At 38.0% G+C, this 20904-nt stretch overlaps 1 protein-coding gene across 1 annotated transcript in view; it reads right to left on the bottom strand.

Moving 5' to 3' along the window:
* Nucleotides 1–620: 620 nt before the first annotated feature.
* Nucleotides 621–20904, bottom strand: part of LOC148626877 (C-type lectin domain family 18 member B-like) — a 30530-nt gene continuing 10246 nt past the window's right edge. Inside the window, exons 3-9 of the mRNA XM_088564634.1 lie at nt 18785–19000; nt 18010–18107; nt 17515–17600; nt 17224–17253; nt 7193–7294; nt 5000–5131; nt 621–896 (exon numbers count right to left, since the gene is read on the bottom strand). Coding sequence (XP_088420760.1) covers nt 865–896; nt 5000–5131; nt 7193–7294; nt 17224–17253; nt 17515–17600; nt 18010–18107; nt 18785–19000 — 696 coding nt within the window. The 3' untranslated portion in view covers nt 621–864. The remainder of the gene's footprint in view (nt 897–4999; nt 5132–7192; nt 7295–17223; nt 17254–17514; nt 17601–18009; nt 18108–18784; nt 19001–20904) is intronic.

Raw genomic sequence — 20904 nt, forward strand, 5'->3', positions numbered from 1 at the left:
AGCTTAGCGCTGCTGTAGGCCTTTTCTTTCAACACCCGGACCTGCACGGGGCGACTACCCTTTAGTAAAAAATGAGACAATTATTTTCTAGATTAAACGTCGGCCATCAGTAGTTTTGCCCTATGTTACCTACGAATGTACAATATTGAATATTCAAATGGGTACACTGAAGATATGTTTTGACAAGGTATACAAATACAAAAATACTAATTAAATAAAATGCAATTTTAGACATGCTTGCAAAATAGCCTTAAATTGCAAACCAACATTTCTTTCAATTGAGATTAGTCGTTAGGTTTTGGGTATAATTGAAAGTTTAGTTTTAATGTGTTGAATTCCTGTAATTTCTCATTTGCAGGGGTTGTTCATAATAAAGATGTATTTTGTCTAATTAATGGCAATGATATACATCAACATTTTTTTTGTCGTACTGTTCATTAATTTTGAAAAAAAAATATGTCATCATCCTTCTGATTGTGTGATATTTTATGTCTATTATGGTGTCCTACGTAAGGTTATAATGACTTCAATAATATTCTCTAATCTTATCAATATTTTGTTTGTTATATTCAGTAAAAATCATACACTGACAAAATCTCACATTTTAATGGTTTGTATATATGTTGAGTAGGAAACTGCTTTGACATTCGATTGTTGAGTCAAATTTGTTCTTTTTCCAAATGTTATTTCCAATTTATTTTTATTTATCCAACATCACAGGAATGAGAATAGTAATAATGTTATAGTAAAACATCAATATACCAAACATGAATAAAACAACTTATATATTGTGAGACACTAAACCACTATCGTTGTTACTTTGATCACAGCTGTTGGGTCGTCATTACTTTTATGTTGATTCTTTCAAACCAGGTCAATGCTTGCCGGGGCTTTATCTGTTAAAACAATGTACAAATTAAGCCGGGGCTTTATCTGTTAAAACAATGTACAATTATTATGTTTGACGCAGGTAAAACCAAACAGCTACACTATTAGTATATTGTGCAATATACAAAATAAAACACAATTAGTTCAAAATCTAAATCATGTAAAATATTGTTAACGTATTTTCTACATTAATTGTTTAAAGAAACGAAAAACATTTTAGAACCACATTAAATTGTATACAGACTTTGTAGTACTTGAGAAAGTAAACAAAACTTTTTTCTATGATCTGCTTTCCGTTAGATTTTAGTTATTTAAGCGAAGAACTGGTTTGATACATATTTGCAAGACCGGAAGTGACACCTTAGCTCGATAGTGAAACAAAAGTAAAGATCGCCAATTTAAAATATATATGTAATCGCTACCATCCACATTATAATCACAATTGATTGGATGAATGGAAAAAGAAGCCGATTACTAAACCAAGGGGAAACATTTGAAAAAGCGAAACAGTTGACGAAAGTTTACAAGAGAAAATAGTATAAAGATCAAAGTAAAATAAGCTCCCAACAAGAGATTGTTAGTACCGTGATCAACTATTGACATGTACATGTAATGCACTTCAAGATGACAACTAATTATGTTGTTTTTTTTTCTTCGATGGTCTTTTATACCGTTTTAGCACATCTTCGATTTTGTGAATGGCTGAATGTTCCATTAACACTCAGTACGTTTATGTGTGAAAATGTCAAAGAGAACAATACAATAATTTTACAGGGTGAAATATTAGATCTATTCCGTTGCTTAAGCAAGAAAAATATATAATTCACCGCTGTGAGTGTTACGCTTGACACTAAATGACTGAAGGTTGGAGATATAATAGGTAGATTCGACAGTTGAATTGAAATCGTTGAAAGCTGTTTGCTCCGAACACTACCTAATATAAAAGCGATTGGTATAAATTGGAGATTCCCTAGAACTCTCGGAAACAACAAAACAGATATAGAGTGAAAAAGATAGATCATCTCTATTAGAACCGCTTAAACAAAAACTGATGAATGTAGATTTAGAAACTATGAGCATGATCAAATCTCAGAATACCACTTTAAACAAGACTACTACGCGTACCCATATGTCCCCCGCCGCTGTAGAAAGAGTTGAATTACAAATGTTTGACACTTGTATAAATAGCAGATTCAAAACTTATGTGCTTTCATAAGTCCATGTGCCGATTCAAGGTTAATGTATCCTAATGAATCAAATTAAGTTAGGTTAAGAATTCTTCATACAAAAAAAAAAAAAAAAAAAAAAAACGTGAAAAATAAACAAAGTCACATAACACCCATAAAAATTTTTGAATCAAAATAGCGGTTAGGTATGGTGAACTCTATATGGTGACAAACAATCCTACAAAATTTGGTTAAAATCCGTTCAGTGGTTTCTGAGGAGTTGCGTCCACAAGGTGTTCCTATTGCGAATAATGTGAAAAATGAACAAAATCCCAAAACTCCCATAAAAATTGTCAAATCAAAATAAGGTATGGTAAACTACATATGGTGACAAACAATCCTACAAAATTTGGTAAAATTCCGTCCAGCCGTTTCTGAGGAGTTGCGTTCACAAGCTTCGGACGCATGGACGGACACCCCTGCATTTCTATGTCCCCGCTCCGCGTTGCGGCGGGGGACAATAAATTGTAGTTTCGAAACAGTGATTTTATTTTATGAAAACGTTTTAATACAATACAATAGATATTTGACATTTGTCGGGCTGTTCTTTGATTTGAACATACGGAGAAATTACGACCATGGAGCTCATTTGCTTATTTCCACACATTTCATAGTTGATTCACAATGGTGTCAATATTATACATATCGTATTCATTAATTTCAGCTTTTAGTCAGCACATTATATATATTTTTTTTGTTTTCATTGTGAAAAGTTTGTCAGGACCATAATAACCCAAACACTGTGCACAAGCGATAAGTGGTTCCCACATAACTATCTCAAAGCGGGAGAACATACTTATTCTACAGAAATGTTGTATGAAAATGGCGATTTTCGTATGTTAGTGATTTTCAAAGTTGTATTGTAAAGTCAAATCTCATTGTTTTGCACGAATCAAGGTGTTGCTGTTAATTTTATAAGTGCATTTCTTTTAGATATTGGTTTCCACAGGCTCTTTTAACCAGTTTGTGTGAAAAGTCAAGATGAAGAAAAACGATCATTTCTTTCACTACCGTTTGCCAACAAAGGTATATGCAGTTTATTTGGCTAACATCCTCCATCACAAAAAACGCTCCGTGCAGGTCTGGGTGTTAAAGAATAGGCCTGCAGTAGCGCTAAGCTTGTCGTATAAGGCGACTAGATAGTGCTCAGAAACCTAGCCGGGAGCTAGGCGCTCTGCCCACGGAGCAACTGGGATGTGTGCCCCAGGTGGTGGAATGGGGTACCCCTGGCATGTTACATGCTGGGTTGTCAGGCTATAATACGGAAAACCTGACCGCAAACCATAGTGGTGCATCGTGATGGGAAAGATGTCACGTTCCTTGCACGTTAAAAACCCTGCTGTGGTATTCGTTAGGAGTAGGAACCTTTGAGCTCCGCCACAGGAGGCTAAATTGCCCGACCTTACCCATTCTCCCCTTTTTCTAGTGACAATCAAAATTTGTCGACCCTATCATCCTTGTGTCCCATCCTTTTTTTCATTTCATATTTATTTTATCGTCCATTTCATGTTCATCGTCTGAATATAGCTGAAATATTGCTGGTCAGACGTCAAACTCCAACAATCAATCAATCCAAATATACAGAAGATGATGTTTATAAAATGCTGGAATTTTTAATCGACAACATGTTTGTCCAGTGTGATGGACACGTTTTTCAACAAACGGTCGGCGTTTGGAACAAATTGTGCTCCTCTACTTGCTGACCTATTCCTTCATTCTTATGAGACTGACTTTATAGCTGATCTGATCCAAAAGAAAAAATATCATTTAGCTAGATCCTTTAATCACAGTTTCCGCTATATAGATGACGTCTTATCTTTAAACAATCCTAATTTTGGGGATTTGCTACATCGGATCTACCACAAAGAACTTGAGATAAAGGATACGACAAACACTGAAATCAGCGTCATATCTTGACCTACACTATGAAATCGATGTTAAAGGAAAACTATTGACCATACGTGATGACTTTTCATTAAAAAATGTCAACTTTCCTTTCATATGTGGCAGCATCCCGTCAGCACCTGCGTATGGAGTGTTCTTATCACTCTTATAACTCATACGTTATGCCAGAGCTTGTCGAGACTACGCAGACTTTGTATCGCGCTACAGTTCTAACAAATAGGCTTCTGGACCAGGGTTATGTTGCTACCAGATTGAAGTCATCACTACAAAAGTTTTATGGTAGTCATCATGAATTCGTGGATCGTTACGATGTATCCATCTGCGCCATAAAAACTGATTTGTTCCACGTGTCATAGTTTTACTTTCCTCTTTCGTCTACCCCGGACTTGACTTTTTATGAGCAACTCGGCGGTTGTTTCTAGAAAAGCATAGGACGCTTACCCTACCGATGCACCTGGTCCATGCTCCCAGTTTTAAGTGGAGTCCGAGTTGCTCATTTGTTTTTGTTACTTTGAATGTATAATGTTAGTTACTTTATGTTCTTTGTTGTGTATGTCTGTTTTCCATGTCTGGTCTTTGTCCCTGGATTACATTCTTTTGATTACCGCTATAACATTGGTTCCCTTGATTACTCTTTTTACTCGCGTACCTTGTGCCGTCTGTCAAAAGAGTTTCAACGACAATAGCTTGATTCCAGATCAAAACAAACTTCAAAACACATAAAAATGGCCAAATTATTTGTTTGTTTTTGAATTTCCCATGTCACATACTAGGACAGTATCACTTAATCACAAAACGATGATGGAAATTACCTAGATATTTTGTCAATAATTTATATCTGAGAAATGGTGTTGGAAATGTCAGATATTGGGCGATTGGTCACGTGAGTAATTAGCTAATGAATATTCATTTTTGGTGATCACAATTTCTCCAGATGATGTGTTTGTTTCATAGATTTCCATGAGAAAAACGGTACTTACTACAAGAACACGTTTCTGGACAAAATTCTGCAAGCATATCTCGCACATTCTGGTCTTCCGACAAGCATTCGCTTGCGGAAACTGCTTCACAAATATCGTAGTCCAAGTATTGCTCCGGATTTCTGCATGGTTCTGCAAAATAGCCAATTCATAGACATATTGTACAAAACGTAATCAAATGAGTATTGTATTGTTGGATCATAGTCTTTCACGGATAATTAAAGGACTACCTAGAGCAGAAAGATTGACCTAAATAAGAAATTCACCAAAAAAATTAGCAATTAGCGACACCTTTCCTGTTCATTTCCTGATTCAAAACCGATAAATATATCAAAATGCTTAATGGTTAGTAGGATGTATCTTTTGACCAATTGTCTGTATCGGTTTATAAATGATTAATTCGGGGAAACTAACGTCCGCAGTGTAGTAAATTGTATAAACTCTGATTATTTGTTCATTAGAATGTCTCGTTTAATGATTTAATTATGATAAAGTTCGGTTCAATGGTATTGTAGATTTGATCACATCAAATTTTATTACTGACACCATCATTCTTAAAAGGTTGTTACAAACGACATGTGATACGATGTTGTATCAACCATGGTCATGACTATAAATGTCCATCAAAGTAATGAATTGCAAACAAAACGATAATTAGTGATGGAGTTTGCTTCTCCTTTCGATGGCTTTGGTTTCGATTACTTCTTGTAAACAATTGATTTTTGGATCAAAATCTATTTTGATTATAATGCTGCTGATGAGAGGTTACTCATTGAAACACATGAGCACATTTTTGTCTTTGTTAAGAGCCCCGTGCAGGTCCGGGGGTCAAACGAATAGGCCTGCAGCAGCGCTAAGCTTGTCGTAAAAGGCGAGTAAATAGTGATCAGAAACCTAGCAGGGGGCTAGTCGCTCTGCCCACAGAGCAACTAAGATGTGTGCCCCAGGTGGTGGAATGGGGTACCCCTGGCGTGTTAAATGCTGGGGTTGTCAGGCTATAATACGGAAAACCTGACCGCAAACATAGTGGTGCACCGTGTTGGGAAAGATGCCACGTTTTTCGGACGTCACAGAACGCTGCTGTGGTATTCGATAGGACTAGGAACCTTTGCGCCCCGCCATAGCAGGCTGAATTGCCCGACCCTACCCATCCCTCCCTTTTTCTTGTGGTAATCAAAATTTCTCGACCCTATTGTCCTTGTGTCACATCTCATTTTTCATTTCATGTTTATTTTATCATTCCATTTATGTAGATCGCCTAAATAAAGCAGCAATATTTCAGCTATATTCAGACGATGAACATGAAATGAAAAATGGGATGGGACACAAGGATGATAGGGTCAACAAATTTTGATTGCCACAAGACAAAAGGGAGGGATGGGTAGGGTCGGGCAATTTAGCCTCCTGTGGCTGAGCGCAAAGGTTCCTACTCCTATGGAATACCACAGCAAGGTTTTTTAACGTGCGTGGAACGTGGCAGCTTTCCGAACACGGTGCACGAATATGGTTTGCGGTCAGGTTTTCCGTATTATAACCTGACAACCCCAGCAAGTAACATGCCAGGGGTACTCCATACACCACCTGGGGCAGACATCCCATTTGCTCTGTTGGCAGAGCGCCTAGCCCCCGGCTAGGTTTCTGAGCACTATTTAGTCGCCTTTTACGACAAGCTTAGCGCTGCTGCAGGCCTATTCATTTGACACCCGGACCTGCACGGGGCAGTAAAACATCGAAAAAAAAAGAAAAATAATAAAAATAGTAAAAATATCGATTATTATTTTTTCTATATAGATTTGCCATATAATAGTATATAAAAAATAGTAACACCGAGAAATGTGAAATACAAATAGAGTAAATACCACCTTTTGGGTGCAAAGAAGCTGCAAATGTGATGATGAAAATATACTTTAATAAGTAATATCTTAATACATCTAAAAGGGCAGTAAGCAAGAGCAAATTTTGTATTGACTGCAACACCATTTCACTTTAATTATTTGAGAGGAAAAATAGTATGAAACATTTTAATTGATTGATAATCTATATGCTTAATAATTATACTTGGTCAACTGTACGCAGTTAAATTGCAAATGTAATGGTCAATTTCTATTGTATTTGTTACGTTTTTATCAAAGAAATTGCTATAGAAAAGAAAAGTTTCTGATGTACGAAATCGATGATTCATTTATTATTTACCATCACAGTTGGGTCCCATTCCATATTCACATTCACATGTACAAGTACTGATATTCAGTAGTCCATGTCCGACACCGGGCTTACTGCAAGTTTTTTTACAATCTGCAATGTGAAACATTTATGAACTACATGTATTACATCCATACAAATAACCTAGCATAGCATGCAAAGCAAGATTTTATGAGTTTGCGTTCGTCCATTTGTCTCACATTTAAATATACTCTTTTATCGAATAGCTTATATTTATACTTCCTATAGATAATAAGTTTGAAAAAAATAATGGCGAGGGGAGAAAACACAAATATACATGTCAACTTGTATGCACCAGGTTATACTTTATAGAAAAAAAAAACAGTAAAAAGGAATATAATTATAGTTGATTAAAGGACGTGAAACCGAATTTCTCACAACAAGCCCTTGCACATATGAGTAGTATACCATGAATTCTAGCCTTAGCATTTGTCGGGGGGATTAAGGGGATTAGCCCCAATGCGCATGCCGTCACATCCGGTGGTCATAGACCGGAAGTGGACTTAGATGGGGGACCAATAAAGGGAACATGGGGATCTTTTGATGTAGGAAGGGGGGTCTTAAAGGTAGAGGGGGAAACGACCTTCATAGGTATCCTCATTAAGTGTCCTAATTAGTGTCATTATATAGTATACTATAAACAGGTAAGTATAAAAAGGGGGTGTATTATGACAAGAGTTATCTTTCTTTGATTATATTGTTTTTTAATTATTTTTGTAAATTAATTATAATTTCATTGTCTTTGTGTAATGTCAGATTGATTGGGCACTTTGAATAGATTTTAAATTTTGATTTGATTTTCTTTGTGTTCAGTTAAAGAGTAATTATAGAACCAAGGTTATAGCGGTAATCAAAACAATGTAAACCAGGGACAAAGACCAGACATGGAAAACAGACATACACAACAAAGAACATAAAGTAACTAAAATCATACATACAAAGTAACAAAAGTAAATGAGCAACTCGGACTCCATTAAAAACTGGGAGCATGGACCAGGTGCACCGGTAGGGTAAGCGTCCTCTGCTTTTCTAGAAACACACACCGAGTTGCTCATAAAAAGTCAAGTCCGGGGTGGACAAACGAGGGAAGGAAAACTGACCCGTTGAATAAATCAGTTTTCATGGTGCTGATGGATACACCATAACGATCCACGAATTCATGATAACGACCATAAAACTTCTGTAGTGATGACTTCAATCTTGTAGCAACATAACTCTGTTCCAGAAGCCTATTTGTTAGAGTTCTAGCGCGATACAAAAAGTCTACGTAGTTTCGGCAAGCTCTGGCATAACGTATGAGTTGTGATATGAACACTCCATACGCAGGAGCCGAAGGGATGTTGCCACAGATGAAAGGGAAGTTGACAATTCTGAATGAAAAGTCATCACGTTTGTCGTACAGTTTAGTCAATAGTTTTCCCTTACCATCGGTTCTAAGTGTAGGTCAAGATATGAGGCTGACTTCACAGTGTCTGTAGTATCCTTTATCTCAAGTTCTTTTGGGTAGATGCGATGTATCAAATCCCCGAAATTAGGATTGTTTAAAGATAATACGTCATCTATATAGCGGAAACTGAGATTGAAGGATCTAGCCAAACGATATTGAATTGTGTAATTTGAATAGATGTCTCACGGATTAGACAGATGTTTAAAAGTTTTCATTTTACTGGTGTTTTCAATAGCCCATGTATTGATATTCAAACGCTTTTTATTGTGCTTTAGGAATACATTACAGGTGTAAGGACGTGTTGTGCAATGTTTACAACAGGGAAATAAATTTTTATCATTGTTTTTTGTTTAATTATGTTTAATATTTTTTTTTGTATTCAGTTTGAAATTTTGACTAACCACTAAAGATTATCCTGACAATTGTAAGGTGTACGCGTTGTACATTTGGAACGTTAAGAGCTTTTAAATGGTGTATTGCCCTTCATTTTTATTATAATTAGATTTGTATAGTCGACTTATTCATCACCTATAACAGATGGATACTATCTTTTACATTTTATATGGGGTTCTAACGGATAAACCGATTTCAATATATATTTTCAATGTTTACATGTCGCGTGTACTTGATTAGACCCGTTCTGGGGTTGTATTGGGTAAACCATTAATTTGTTGAATTTTTTTTCTCTCCATACTGTCATTCGTACTTAATGACTCGTTTAATATTTTTTCCTTTGTTATTATAAGGATATTTGCATGTAGCGTACACCCATTGTACGTGTTATGAGGCTATATTAGGTAATTTCCTTTTTTCATACTTTACATGTCGCGTGTACTAGATTTGACCCGTTATGGGGGTAAATCATTCACCTACGGAATTTTATTTTTCTCTCCATATTTTCATTCGTGGTTTGGCACCGTGCAGGTCCGGGTGTCAAAAGAATAGGCCTGCAGCAGCGCTAAACTTGTCGTAAAAGGCGACTATATAGTGCTCAGAAACCTAGCCAGGGCTAGGCGCTCTGCCCGCAGAGAAACTGGGATGGGTGCCCCGGGTGGTGGAATGGGGTACCCAGGCATGTTACATGTTGTGGTTGTCAGGCTATAATACGGAAAACCTGACCGCAAACCATAGTGGTGCACCGTGTTGGGAAAGATGCCACGTTCCTATAGTATGTTTTCAAGTTTCTTACACGCAAACTTTGACCCGTGTTGTGAGGCTCTGGTAGTAAATATTTTTTCATGCTGTCACTAACAGTTTCAATAAGTGTTATCGGTTTTGAGCTACCCTTTTGTAAGGAGGTCTTTCTTTAGAGTATATTTATCACACAACAAGATTTTTTTCCTTTTATATTTTATTTACAATTCATGTTCATTGTTCCATTCGTCAATGGTCTGTACCATAAAGTGTTGTTCTTTTCCTTCAAATAACACTTCACGATCCGATCCTTTTATGATTCTGCTTTACTTTCAGTAGTCTTGCCGTCCGAGTATCGTTGACGTCAAGGCTGTTTTTTTTTTTTTTTTTTTTTTGCTCTATTTAACCTTCTCTTCTTTTCGTTCCTCGGTTACATGACTTCTGGCATCGTAGATCAATATGATTCATCTAGTTTGTAACTTTCTTGATTTCTTAAGGTCATCGATTCTTACTCAAACAAGGATGTACGATACTCCGCTCTGGTTTGTATTTGATATTCTGACGCTGTGCGTTTTACGTTCTTTATACATCCGCACTATCTTTGTTCCGAAATCCTCTCTATATAGTTCCATTTAAGCCCCGTGCAGGTCCGGGTGTTAAAAGAATAGGCCTGCAGCAGCGCTAAGCTTGTCGTAAAAGGCGACTAAATAGTGCTCAGAACCCTAGGCGGGGGCTAGGGCGCTCTGCCCACAGAGCAACTGGGATGTGTGCCCCAGGTGGTGGAATGGGGTACCCCTGGCGTATTACATGCTGGGGTTGTCAGGCTATAATACGGCAAACCTGACCGCAAACCATAGTGGTGCACCGTATTGGGAAAGATGCCACGTTCCTCGCACGTTAAAGGACCCTACTGTGGTATTCTCCCGGAGTAGGAACCATAGGGCTCCGCCACTATTGCCCCACCCTACCCACCTCTCCCTGCTTCCAATGGCAATCAAAATGTTTCGACCCCATTGTCCTTGTGTCCCATCCCTTTTTCATTTCATCATCATTTCATGTTCATTTTATCATCAATTTCATGTTCATCGTCTGAATCGGACGTTAAACCCCGACAAACAAACAAACAAACATAGTTCCATTTAAAGGTATCACATGTGTTTTCTGTTCGACTTTTCTTTCCTCCAAGTGGTCTACCACGAGGTCTTTTTGGGGGCTTTACTCTCTTTTGTCAGTTCATTCTTTGGTGTACAGTTGGCACACTCTTTTGTCCATTGCACATGTACGGCATCTCGACTGGTGACTTCTTTTATGTGAATTCCTCTACAGGGAACTACCTTGTAAATCTTTATTGGTCCGGGTGCGTCCATCTCCTTCACGGGCCATTCACGAAGTGAACCAGTAATCTTTTCCATTTCTTTTTTTAGTCATTTGCATTCAGCGGTCGACTGTCGGGTACATAAAAAAAGTTTCCATCAGCTGGGTTTTTGTATTGCAATTCTTGAGTTTCATTCGGGATCAGGCTTTCGTGCTTTGGAAAACATGAGCGCATTGGTTGTATACGGGTCTTGGAGTATCCCGTTCATCCAAGCATCTTCGTATATTTCTGTCGTCGAAGCATCTTGGTTTTGCAGTCATCAAAATATCATTGTCCGTTAAACCAGGTTGCATGGGTCCTATCTATTTGTACTCGCTGGTGCTCGAATAAGGGGGTGGGGGTATTCCAGCTGCTGCTGCTCGTATTTGGGGAGGGGTATTTCTGCTGCTGCTCGAGTATGGGCGTATTGTAGTTGTTGCTGGCTGTATTCCGGATCATTCTTTCTGCTGCATTTAGCTGCTGCAAACGGTCAGTGTTGCTTGCTGGGTTCGTTTTTGTCCTGTTTACTTTTCAAGTGTAAATCGGAAGGTCAAGATTAAGTTTTTTTATCCGCAAGTATATGTCATGTTGTCTTTTGCTAAGTAACTTGACGTCTGGTACTTGAAGTGGGGTAATATCGATACCAAAAGTATGAACTTGGTTACGGTCTGTTATAGCTTGGTTTTTACCGCCCCATTACTTTCAATGTTGTGATTCCCTTCATAAATTACCAACTGTCTCTTTTTGTATATCAAAACCGTCCCATCGGTCCTGCCACATCTTCAAAAAATATTTTCTTATTGAAGGTCTAAAATCAGTGTATGGCAAACTAACGTCCTTTATTGTTTCATTTAATGCCGTCTTGGCAACCCTGTCTATAACTGAATTCCCCTGTATACCAACATGACTGGGTACCCAGAGAAAAAAATCTCTTTATCAAATTCCCGACGTCGATGAATAAAATATAAAATTTGTAAAATAAGAATGTTTTTCAGTTTGTGACTCTTACTTGCCAAAAGACAGCTCAACGAGTCAGAACAAATAATAAACTGTGAAAAAGTAGATTTAGTAATCAATTTAAATGCTAACAAGATGGCTCGAGCTTCAGCTGTGAATATGGAAGCGTTCGATGGCCACCGTTCAGTTGCAGTCTTGTTTCATTGAACTTCAATTTCAGATAAAATTCGTACTGTTGAAATTTCCCTTACCATAATTTTTTTTATTATCATTCATGTAGGTGTCCGCTTCTTAATCCTTTCCTTGCGTCTAACACTTGTTATTGTTCGTTCCAAAACTTTAATCTGACTCAAACTGTAGCTCTGTCTCCTCCTATTACAACTATTTTGATATTGATCTTTTCCAAACGTAAACCATAACTTAACCAACGAATTAACTAATATGAAGCCTCAACCCATTCCAAGATACTACTTCTATGTAGGAGTCTAGTCTTATCCATTGATCCTAACACTAACCTTTACTCAACCATAACCCTGGACAAACATCAACATCTGACCCGCATTTTTACGGTGAACTAATATCGTATGTCAGTTTAAACTTTCCATTCTACTCAAAGAATTTGGACAGATGGAACAGGGGAACATGTTTACTCTACGACAGTCCATGTACAACTGTCACTTTTTCAGGGTTAAACTCGTTTTTATATGGTTTCTAGATCATTGTTTGTTTGTGTGTGTCTGTACGTGTGATTGAGGTCAGATACAACCTAACCCTAACCTTAATCCTTGTTCTGTATGTTTTTCTGTTGTTTTAAAACTAACTCTATCCTTAGCCATTCCTGTCAACTAACTCTATCCGACCTCAAAGTGCATCTCCTTGTAGAACTGTAACCTAATCGATAAACGATTTCTCACATTTATTGACCATAGCCCTAAATCTAACCCTAGGCAAATACCATAGCTTGATCCCAACCCTTAACATAAACCTACGTCTAACCCTTTGTTTAATCTTACCCCTAACCTTACCCGAACCTAGATCTAACGTCTAACTCTTACTTTCTTGACACTGGACCTTATCTGAAACTCTAACCCTAATCCTAGTTCTTTGACCCGAACGCTAACTTTCTAACTCTTTTCCTAACACCAATCCATGTTTGTTTGTTGTTTGTTGGGGTTTAATGTCCGAGCAGCAATATTTCAGCTATATTCAGACGATGAACATGAAATGGATGATAAAATGAACATGAAATGATGATGAAATGAAAAAGGGGTGGGGCACAAGGACAATTGGGTCGACAAATTTTGATTGCCACTGGAAATAGGGAGAGGGTAGGGCAATTTAGCCTCCTGTGGCGGAGCCCTATAGTCTCTACTCCGTGAGAATACCACAGTAGGGTCATTTAACGTGCGAGGAACGTGGCATCTTTCCCAATACGGTGCACCACTATGGTTTGCAGTCAGGTTTTCCGTATTATAGCCTGACAACCTCAGCATGTAACGAGCCAGGGGTACCCCATTCCACCATCTGGGGCACACAACCCAGTTGCTCTGTGGGCAGAGCGCCCTAGCCCCCGGCTAGGGTTCTGAGCACTATTTAGTCGCCTTTTACGACAAGCTTACCGCTGCTGCAGGCCTTTTCTTTTAACACCCGGACCTGAACGGGGGAACACTGATCCAAGTCATAACCCTGAACCTAAACAAGTAACGAGACCTGACCCTAACCACCATAATAAACTCTAGGTCTGACTTTCATAAAGTCTAAGACCTAACATAGACCTAACTCTAGACTTAACCATAAACGTAATCCTTACCATACACCTGACCGTAGATCTAACGGTACACTGGATCTTATCCGAAATTCTAATTCTAACCCTAGTTCTTTGACCCGTACGATAACTTTCTAATTGTTTTCCTAACACTGATCCAAGTTATAACCCCGAACCTAAATAAGTAACGAGGCCTGACCCTAACCCCCATAACTAACTCTAGGTCTGACTTTCATAAAGTCTAAGACCTAACATAGACCTAACTCTAAACTTAACCATAGCCCTAGACAAACAGCAACATCTGACCCTAACCTTAAACATAACCCAATGCCTAACTATACACATAACCATAAACTTAGCCCTTACCATACACCTGACCGTAGATCTAACGGTTGACTCTAACAACTTTCTTGATACTAGACATTGTCTGAAATTCAACCTCAACCCTAGCTCTAACTTTATCATGACAGTGTCTTTCACCTTAATACAAACTGTTTAACTCTATTCCAAACACTAACCCTAAACATAACCCAGAACCGAAACAAGTACATGTATCTTACCCTTACCCGATAAGTAACTCTAGATAAAACTTTAATCAAAGGCCTCAAGCTAGACCATCAAGACCAACACCATACACAAGACCTAAGTCTAGGTCTAACTTTAACCGAAACCTAACCTAGACCTATCTCTAGACCTAATCCTAACTCTAACCCTAACTTAACCATAACCATAGACAAACATCAACATCTGATCCCAATCTTAAACATAACCCTAAGCCTAACCCAACACTTAACCATAAACTTAACCCTTGCCATATACCTAGCCTGTAGCTAACGGTTGACTCTAACAATTTTCTTGACACTAGACCTAATCTGAAACTCTAACCTTAACCTGACCTTAATACTATACATAACAATATGTGTAACCCTATACTTAATCAAACACTTAAGCATACACTAAACCCTAACCCTTACCACTAACCTTAACCCGAACATAATCATAGCCCCGAGCAAACATCAACATCTTACACCAACCTTAAACATAACCTTAAGTTTGTTTGTTGGGGTTTAACGTCCGGGCAGCAACATTTCAGCTATATTCAGGCGATAAACATGAAATGGATGATAAAATGAAGATGAAATGAAAAAAAAGGATGGGACACAAGGATAATATGGTCGAAAAATTTTGATTGCCACTAGAAAAAGGGGGGATGGGTAAGGTCGGGTAATTTAGCCTCCTGTGGCGGAGCGCAAAGGTTCCTACTCCTATCGAATACCACAGCAGGGTTTTTTAACGTGCGAGGAACGTGGCATCTTTCCCAACATGGTGCCCTAGGTGGTGGAATGGGGTACCCCTGGCGTGTTACATGCCGGGATTGTCAGGCTATAATACGGAAAACCTGACCGCAAACCCCATAGTGGTGTACCGTGTTGGAAAAGATGTCACGTTCCTCACACGTTAAAAAACCCTACCGTGGTGTTCTCCCGGAGTAAGAACCATAGGGCTCCGCCACAGGAGGCTAAATTGCCCGTTATCCTTGTGTCTCATCCCATTTTTCATTTCATCATTTCATGTTCATTTCATCATCCATTTCATGTTCATCGCCTGAATATGGCTGAAATATTGCTGCTCCGGCATTAAAATCCAACAAACAAAAACAAACAAAATCCACAAGATAAAAGGAAGGGATGGGTAGGGTCGGGCAATTTAGCCTCATGTGGCGGAGCGAAAAGGTTCCTACTCCTATCAAATACCACAGCAGGGTTCTTTAATGTGCGAGGAACGTGGCAAAGGTTAAGTTTATGGTGCACCACCATGGTTTGTGGTCAGATTTTCCGTATTATAACCCGACAACCCCAGTATGTAAAACGCCAGGAGTATCCCATTCCACCACCTGGAGCACACATCTCTGTTGCTCTGCGGGCAGAGCGCCTAGCCCCCGGCTAGGGATCTGAGCGCTATTAATCGCCTTTTACGACAAGCTTAGCGCTGCTGCAGGCCTATTCTTTTAACACCCGGACCTGTAATAATTTTATAATGTAAAAATAAAAAAAAAGGTAATATAATCGAAGAAAGATAACTCTTGTCATAATACACCCCCTTTTTATACTTACCTGTTTATAGTATACTATATAATGACATTAATTAGGAAATTAATGAGAATATTCATGGAGGTCGTTTCCCCCTTCCGATCTTTGAGACCCCCCTTCCTACATCAAAAGGTCCTCATGTTCCCTTTATTGGTCCCCCATCTAAGTCCACTACCGGTCATACCCAAGGTCCATTTCCGGTCACTTCCAGTCCATGATCACCGGATGTGACGTCATGCGCATTGGTTCATGTTCATCATCTGAATATAGCTTTGTTTGTTTGTTGGGGTTTAACGTCCGAGCAGCAATATTTGACTTGACTTTTTATGAGCAACTCGGCGGGTGTTTCAAGAAAAGCAAAGGATGCTTACCCTACCGGTACACCTTGTCCATGCTCAGTTTTTAGTGAAGTCAGAGTTGCTCATTTACTTGTTTTACTTTGTATGTATTATTTTAGTTACTTTATGTTCTTTGTTGTGTTTGTCTGTTTTCCATGTCTAGTCTTTGTCCCTGGATTACATTCTTTTGATTTCCGCTAAAATCGTGGTTTCCTTGATTACTCTTACAAGTTATATCATAAGTAATTAAAACTAGAGGTGCTTGTTCAGACTCTAGTTAAGATAGCTCAACAATTAAGGTTCCCTTGATAGTATAATATAAAAGCACCACACATTACTCATAACAAGAGTGTCAATTGCTCTACAAATAAAGGTTACCGTGATATTATATTGTTTGTTTGTTGGGGTTCAACGTCCGAGCACCAATATCTCAGCTATATTCAGACGATGAAATGAAAAAGGATGTGACACAAGGACAATGGGCTCGACAAATTTTGATTGCCACTGGAAATAGGGAGAGGTGGGTAGGGTGGGGAAATTTAGCCTCATGTGGCGGAGCCCTATGGTTCCTACTCCGGGAGAATACCACAGTAGGGTTCTTTAACGTGCGAGGAACGTGGCATCTTTCCCAACACGGTGCACCACTATTATTTGCGGTCAGGTTTTCCGTATTATAGCCTGACAATCCAAGCATGTAAACCGCCTGGGGCACACATCCCAGTTGTTCTGTGGGCAGAGCGCCCTAGTCCCCGGCTAAGGTTCTGAGCACTGTTTAGTCGCCTTTTACGACAAGCTTAGCGCTGCTGCAGGCCTATTCTTTTAACACCCGGACTTGCACGGGTAGATATTATATTGTAAAAGCATCATAATTCCTTATAAATTACTTGGATTACAGACAACAGTATTATTGACCTACCACATGATTCTGCGTTGAAGTTGCAGTTGTCTAAAATTAATAAAAATACATATTTAGCTGTTATCGTGAGTGATTTATGGATCAAAAGATAACTAATTTTAATATTAAAAAAAAAACGTAATAATAAAATTACCGTTCCATAATCAAGTCGTTTCTTTCATCAAATGAATAAATCATGATATTTAGTGGAATCGGGAGTTTTTATATGCTAAAATCACAGCGCCAGAGTAAATTTAAATAAACAATAAAGAAACTGACCAAAGATCTCCAATATTGAAACAAAATGTTTACCACAAAGTCCTGTGGTGCAAAAACCTGCGTTGTTCTGACATTTAGTACACGGTAATCCTGTTTGATAGGGGTTCCATATATCTATCCTAAAACATTAAATAAAATATGGCATAGTAGAAAGAAATATATAGTTTTCATATTCTTATTGTTTTATTTTCAATGTATTTAAAAGGCAAGCCTAGTTGTATACAAATTTGTAAAAGCCGTGTTGATCTAAAGGGTAAAGATAAGTAATGCACAATTACGCCGTCGTTTGGTCGTTACCTTTTGGAAACTACATTTTTATTACCATAAATAGACATTTTCGGATTTCCTTTCTGATAATTGTGCACGCCTTAGGACTTCTCGGTGTTTGATTTGGCTTTTAGCTTCCCATTTCGTTTTCTTTTCTTTATTATTTTCATTGGATTTAGATCTTTCTGTATATTTAGTTCTAATGCTTCTGCAAAATAATTTGTTTGTTTTTCGATTTATGGTAACAAAAAATGTCCATACCCGCCAGAGTAATAACAGAGCATCACGTGCTGACGAGTAGATCCAACAATACATGTCGTCATGCTACACCCTATTTGTCTTTGTTTTGAGTTAATCATCTGCAACGAAACAATATATGTAAGAAGGTTCTGTTAAGTATTTGTATGAGCAACACATTTCTCGGGAATACTTACAGTGAAGAGGTGATGACTTTTTTGTAACTGTAAGATACTTTTAACTAAAAGTGTACTTTTTCTGCATACAACTTGGAACAAATTCTTATTCTTTGTTTTTATGTCTTATTTATACTTTAAACAATCATGAAGTTGTAACTGCACATATTTTATTTTTTTAAACAAGGAGCAATCTATTTTTCTAAATGCATTTATCGGATTTAATCTGAAACCATTTTCCATTTTTTTACACTGTATAATTCGACGGCTTATACATCCTTTTTTCAATTACATTATATGATTTGTGTTGACTACAACTCGTTATTTTTCATTTATCTTTTGAAATATATTGAGATTTTATGCAGACAAATAAATGCTTATTAGAATGGAAATTAAACATGATATCCATGTACACATATACTTAAACATATCCAAAGCGTTAATGAAGCCATGCTCGTGACACATATTACAAGAAATTGTGATTTTTGTCTCATTGAAAACTGGTATTTTCCTTAGTTAAGGAAAATGTTATTGCAATTTAATTTAATGTTTTTTAAGTTTAAGTTTTTTTGTAGTTTATTTGTCACTGAACAAATAAAAACCTTCCAAGATGTAATAATTACCGTTAGAAATCTTCTGCAGTCATCCATATTAAAACACATTTTGTGGTTGGGTAAGAAGTATTTAACTTCACTAAACCATGTACGAATGATATTCGTTACATTTCTATTCAGAGATATGCCGATATTTAAGTTCATTTCATGTGACCTTGACAGGCCATTTACATCTTCACAACGTAAGTTTCGTTTTGATTTTTCATATAGTTCGTTGTTCCAAATCTGAAAATAATAAAAGTTTTCGTTCAAAGTTTAACCTGGTCTTGCGGCGAAGATGACTAATAACTGTATAAATAATTCTATAGTATTATTGGTAAAGGTTTTCCATATTGTTATTGTTCCGAAGCGGTAGGTCCAATATGACTAGCCGTGGACCAATAACTGAACCAATGTGGAAAACCTTACGTAATTTTCACTTTATTGGCAAACAAGTCCAATACGTCATATTGGCCTAGGCCAATATTGATCTCAACCAGACCAATATGACATAGCGGACGGGTAAAAGCCGTATTGGCATACTTTTGTATCTTGTATTGTAGTGGCAGTGTTGACCATCTTTAGGCTAATATTCCAACGTTAATCGATAATCATGATTATACTTCATGTCAATTAATTAAATTTTGATTGGTTCAATACGAGGGCAATATTCTGCTCTATCAAATGGCTTAGAGGGTGATAGTTTATATGTCTATTACCCTCTCGTAAAAAACTAAACTGGTTCCTTTAAGGTACAAGTTCAATCTTAGTCAGTTTTGCGTTTGAAGGAGAATCAATATGCACAACTTCCATGCCAATAACTCATATAAAATCAACCAACAGACGTGTTTATTTCTTTTACTTATGATGCCAAATCTACAACGAATCTGTTCCCAAACATATTTATATTGTCAAATTAATGTGACAGAGGTTCGAAACTAGAAAATTGTGGTCTAATGATTGATTGTTGGGGTTTAACGTCCGAGCAGCAATGAATAATGATGAAAAGAAACAAGGGATGGGACACAAGGACAATAGGGTCAACACATTTTTGTTGCCACTAGAAAAAGGGGGGATGGGTAGGGTCGGGCAATGTAGCCTCCTGTGGCGGAGCGTAAAGGTTCCTACTCCTATCGAATACCACAGTGGGGTTCTCTAACGTGCGAGGAACGTGGCATCTTTCCCAACACGGTGCACCACTATGGTTTGCAGTCAAGTTTTCCCTATTATAGCCTGTCAACCCCAGCATGTAACACGCCCAGGGGTACCCCATTCCACCATTTGGGGCACACATTCCAGTTATTCTTTGGGCAGAGCGCCTAGCCCACGGCAAGGTTTCTGAGCACTATTTAGTTGCCTTATACGACAAGCTTAGTGCCGCTGCAGGCCTATTCTGTTGACACCCGGACCCGCACGGGGCGTGGTCTAATGAGAATTTATGTCTATACACTGACCTTTTTTTGTTGTTAATTCTGCCTCGTAAGCCCCGTGCCGGTCCGGATGTCAAAAGAATAGGCCCGCAGCAGCGCTAAGCTTGTCGTAAAAGGCAATTTTATAGTGCTCAGAAACCTTGGCCGGGGGCCATGGCGCTCTGCCCAGAGACAATTAGGATGTGTGCTCAAGATGGTGAAAATGGAGTACTTCTGACATGCTACATGCTTGGGTTGTCAAGCCATAATACGGAAAACCTGATCGCAAACCATAGTGATGCAACATATTGGGAAATATGTCACGTTCCTCCCTGTCAAAGAACTCTGCTGTGGTATTCTATCGGAGTAGGAACCTTTGCGTTCATTTATCATCCATTTCATGTTTATCGCCTAGATATAGCAAAAATATTGCTCCTTGGGCGTTTAACCCAAACAATCAATCAGTCTGCCTCGTAAAGAACTAGAGTTACAGGTAGGTTAGAGAACTATAAACAAGAAAATTTAAAACCAAAAAACAAAAACAAAACATTTTATTGACAATTATGTTTGTGAGCAGGCAAAAGGTCAACCATCGATACATTGATTAAAGCTCTCATATGGGATGTGATCCACAGTTGACGTTTACATTTCAAGTGAATGAAAATCCAGTATAATAAAAATAAATAACATATAGATTAGAGGGAAACAGTGTTGAGGGTGACGATTTTCTTGGGGTAACAA

Source organism: Perna viridis, chromosome 1, assembly GCF_037379345.1.
Source record: "Perna viridis isolate PV_CMFRI_1.1 ecotype Kerala chromosome 1, ASM3737934v1, whole genome shotgun sequence".
NCBI lineage: Eukaryota > Metazoa > Mollusca > Bivalvia > Mytilida > Mytilidae > Perna > Perna viridis.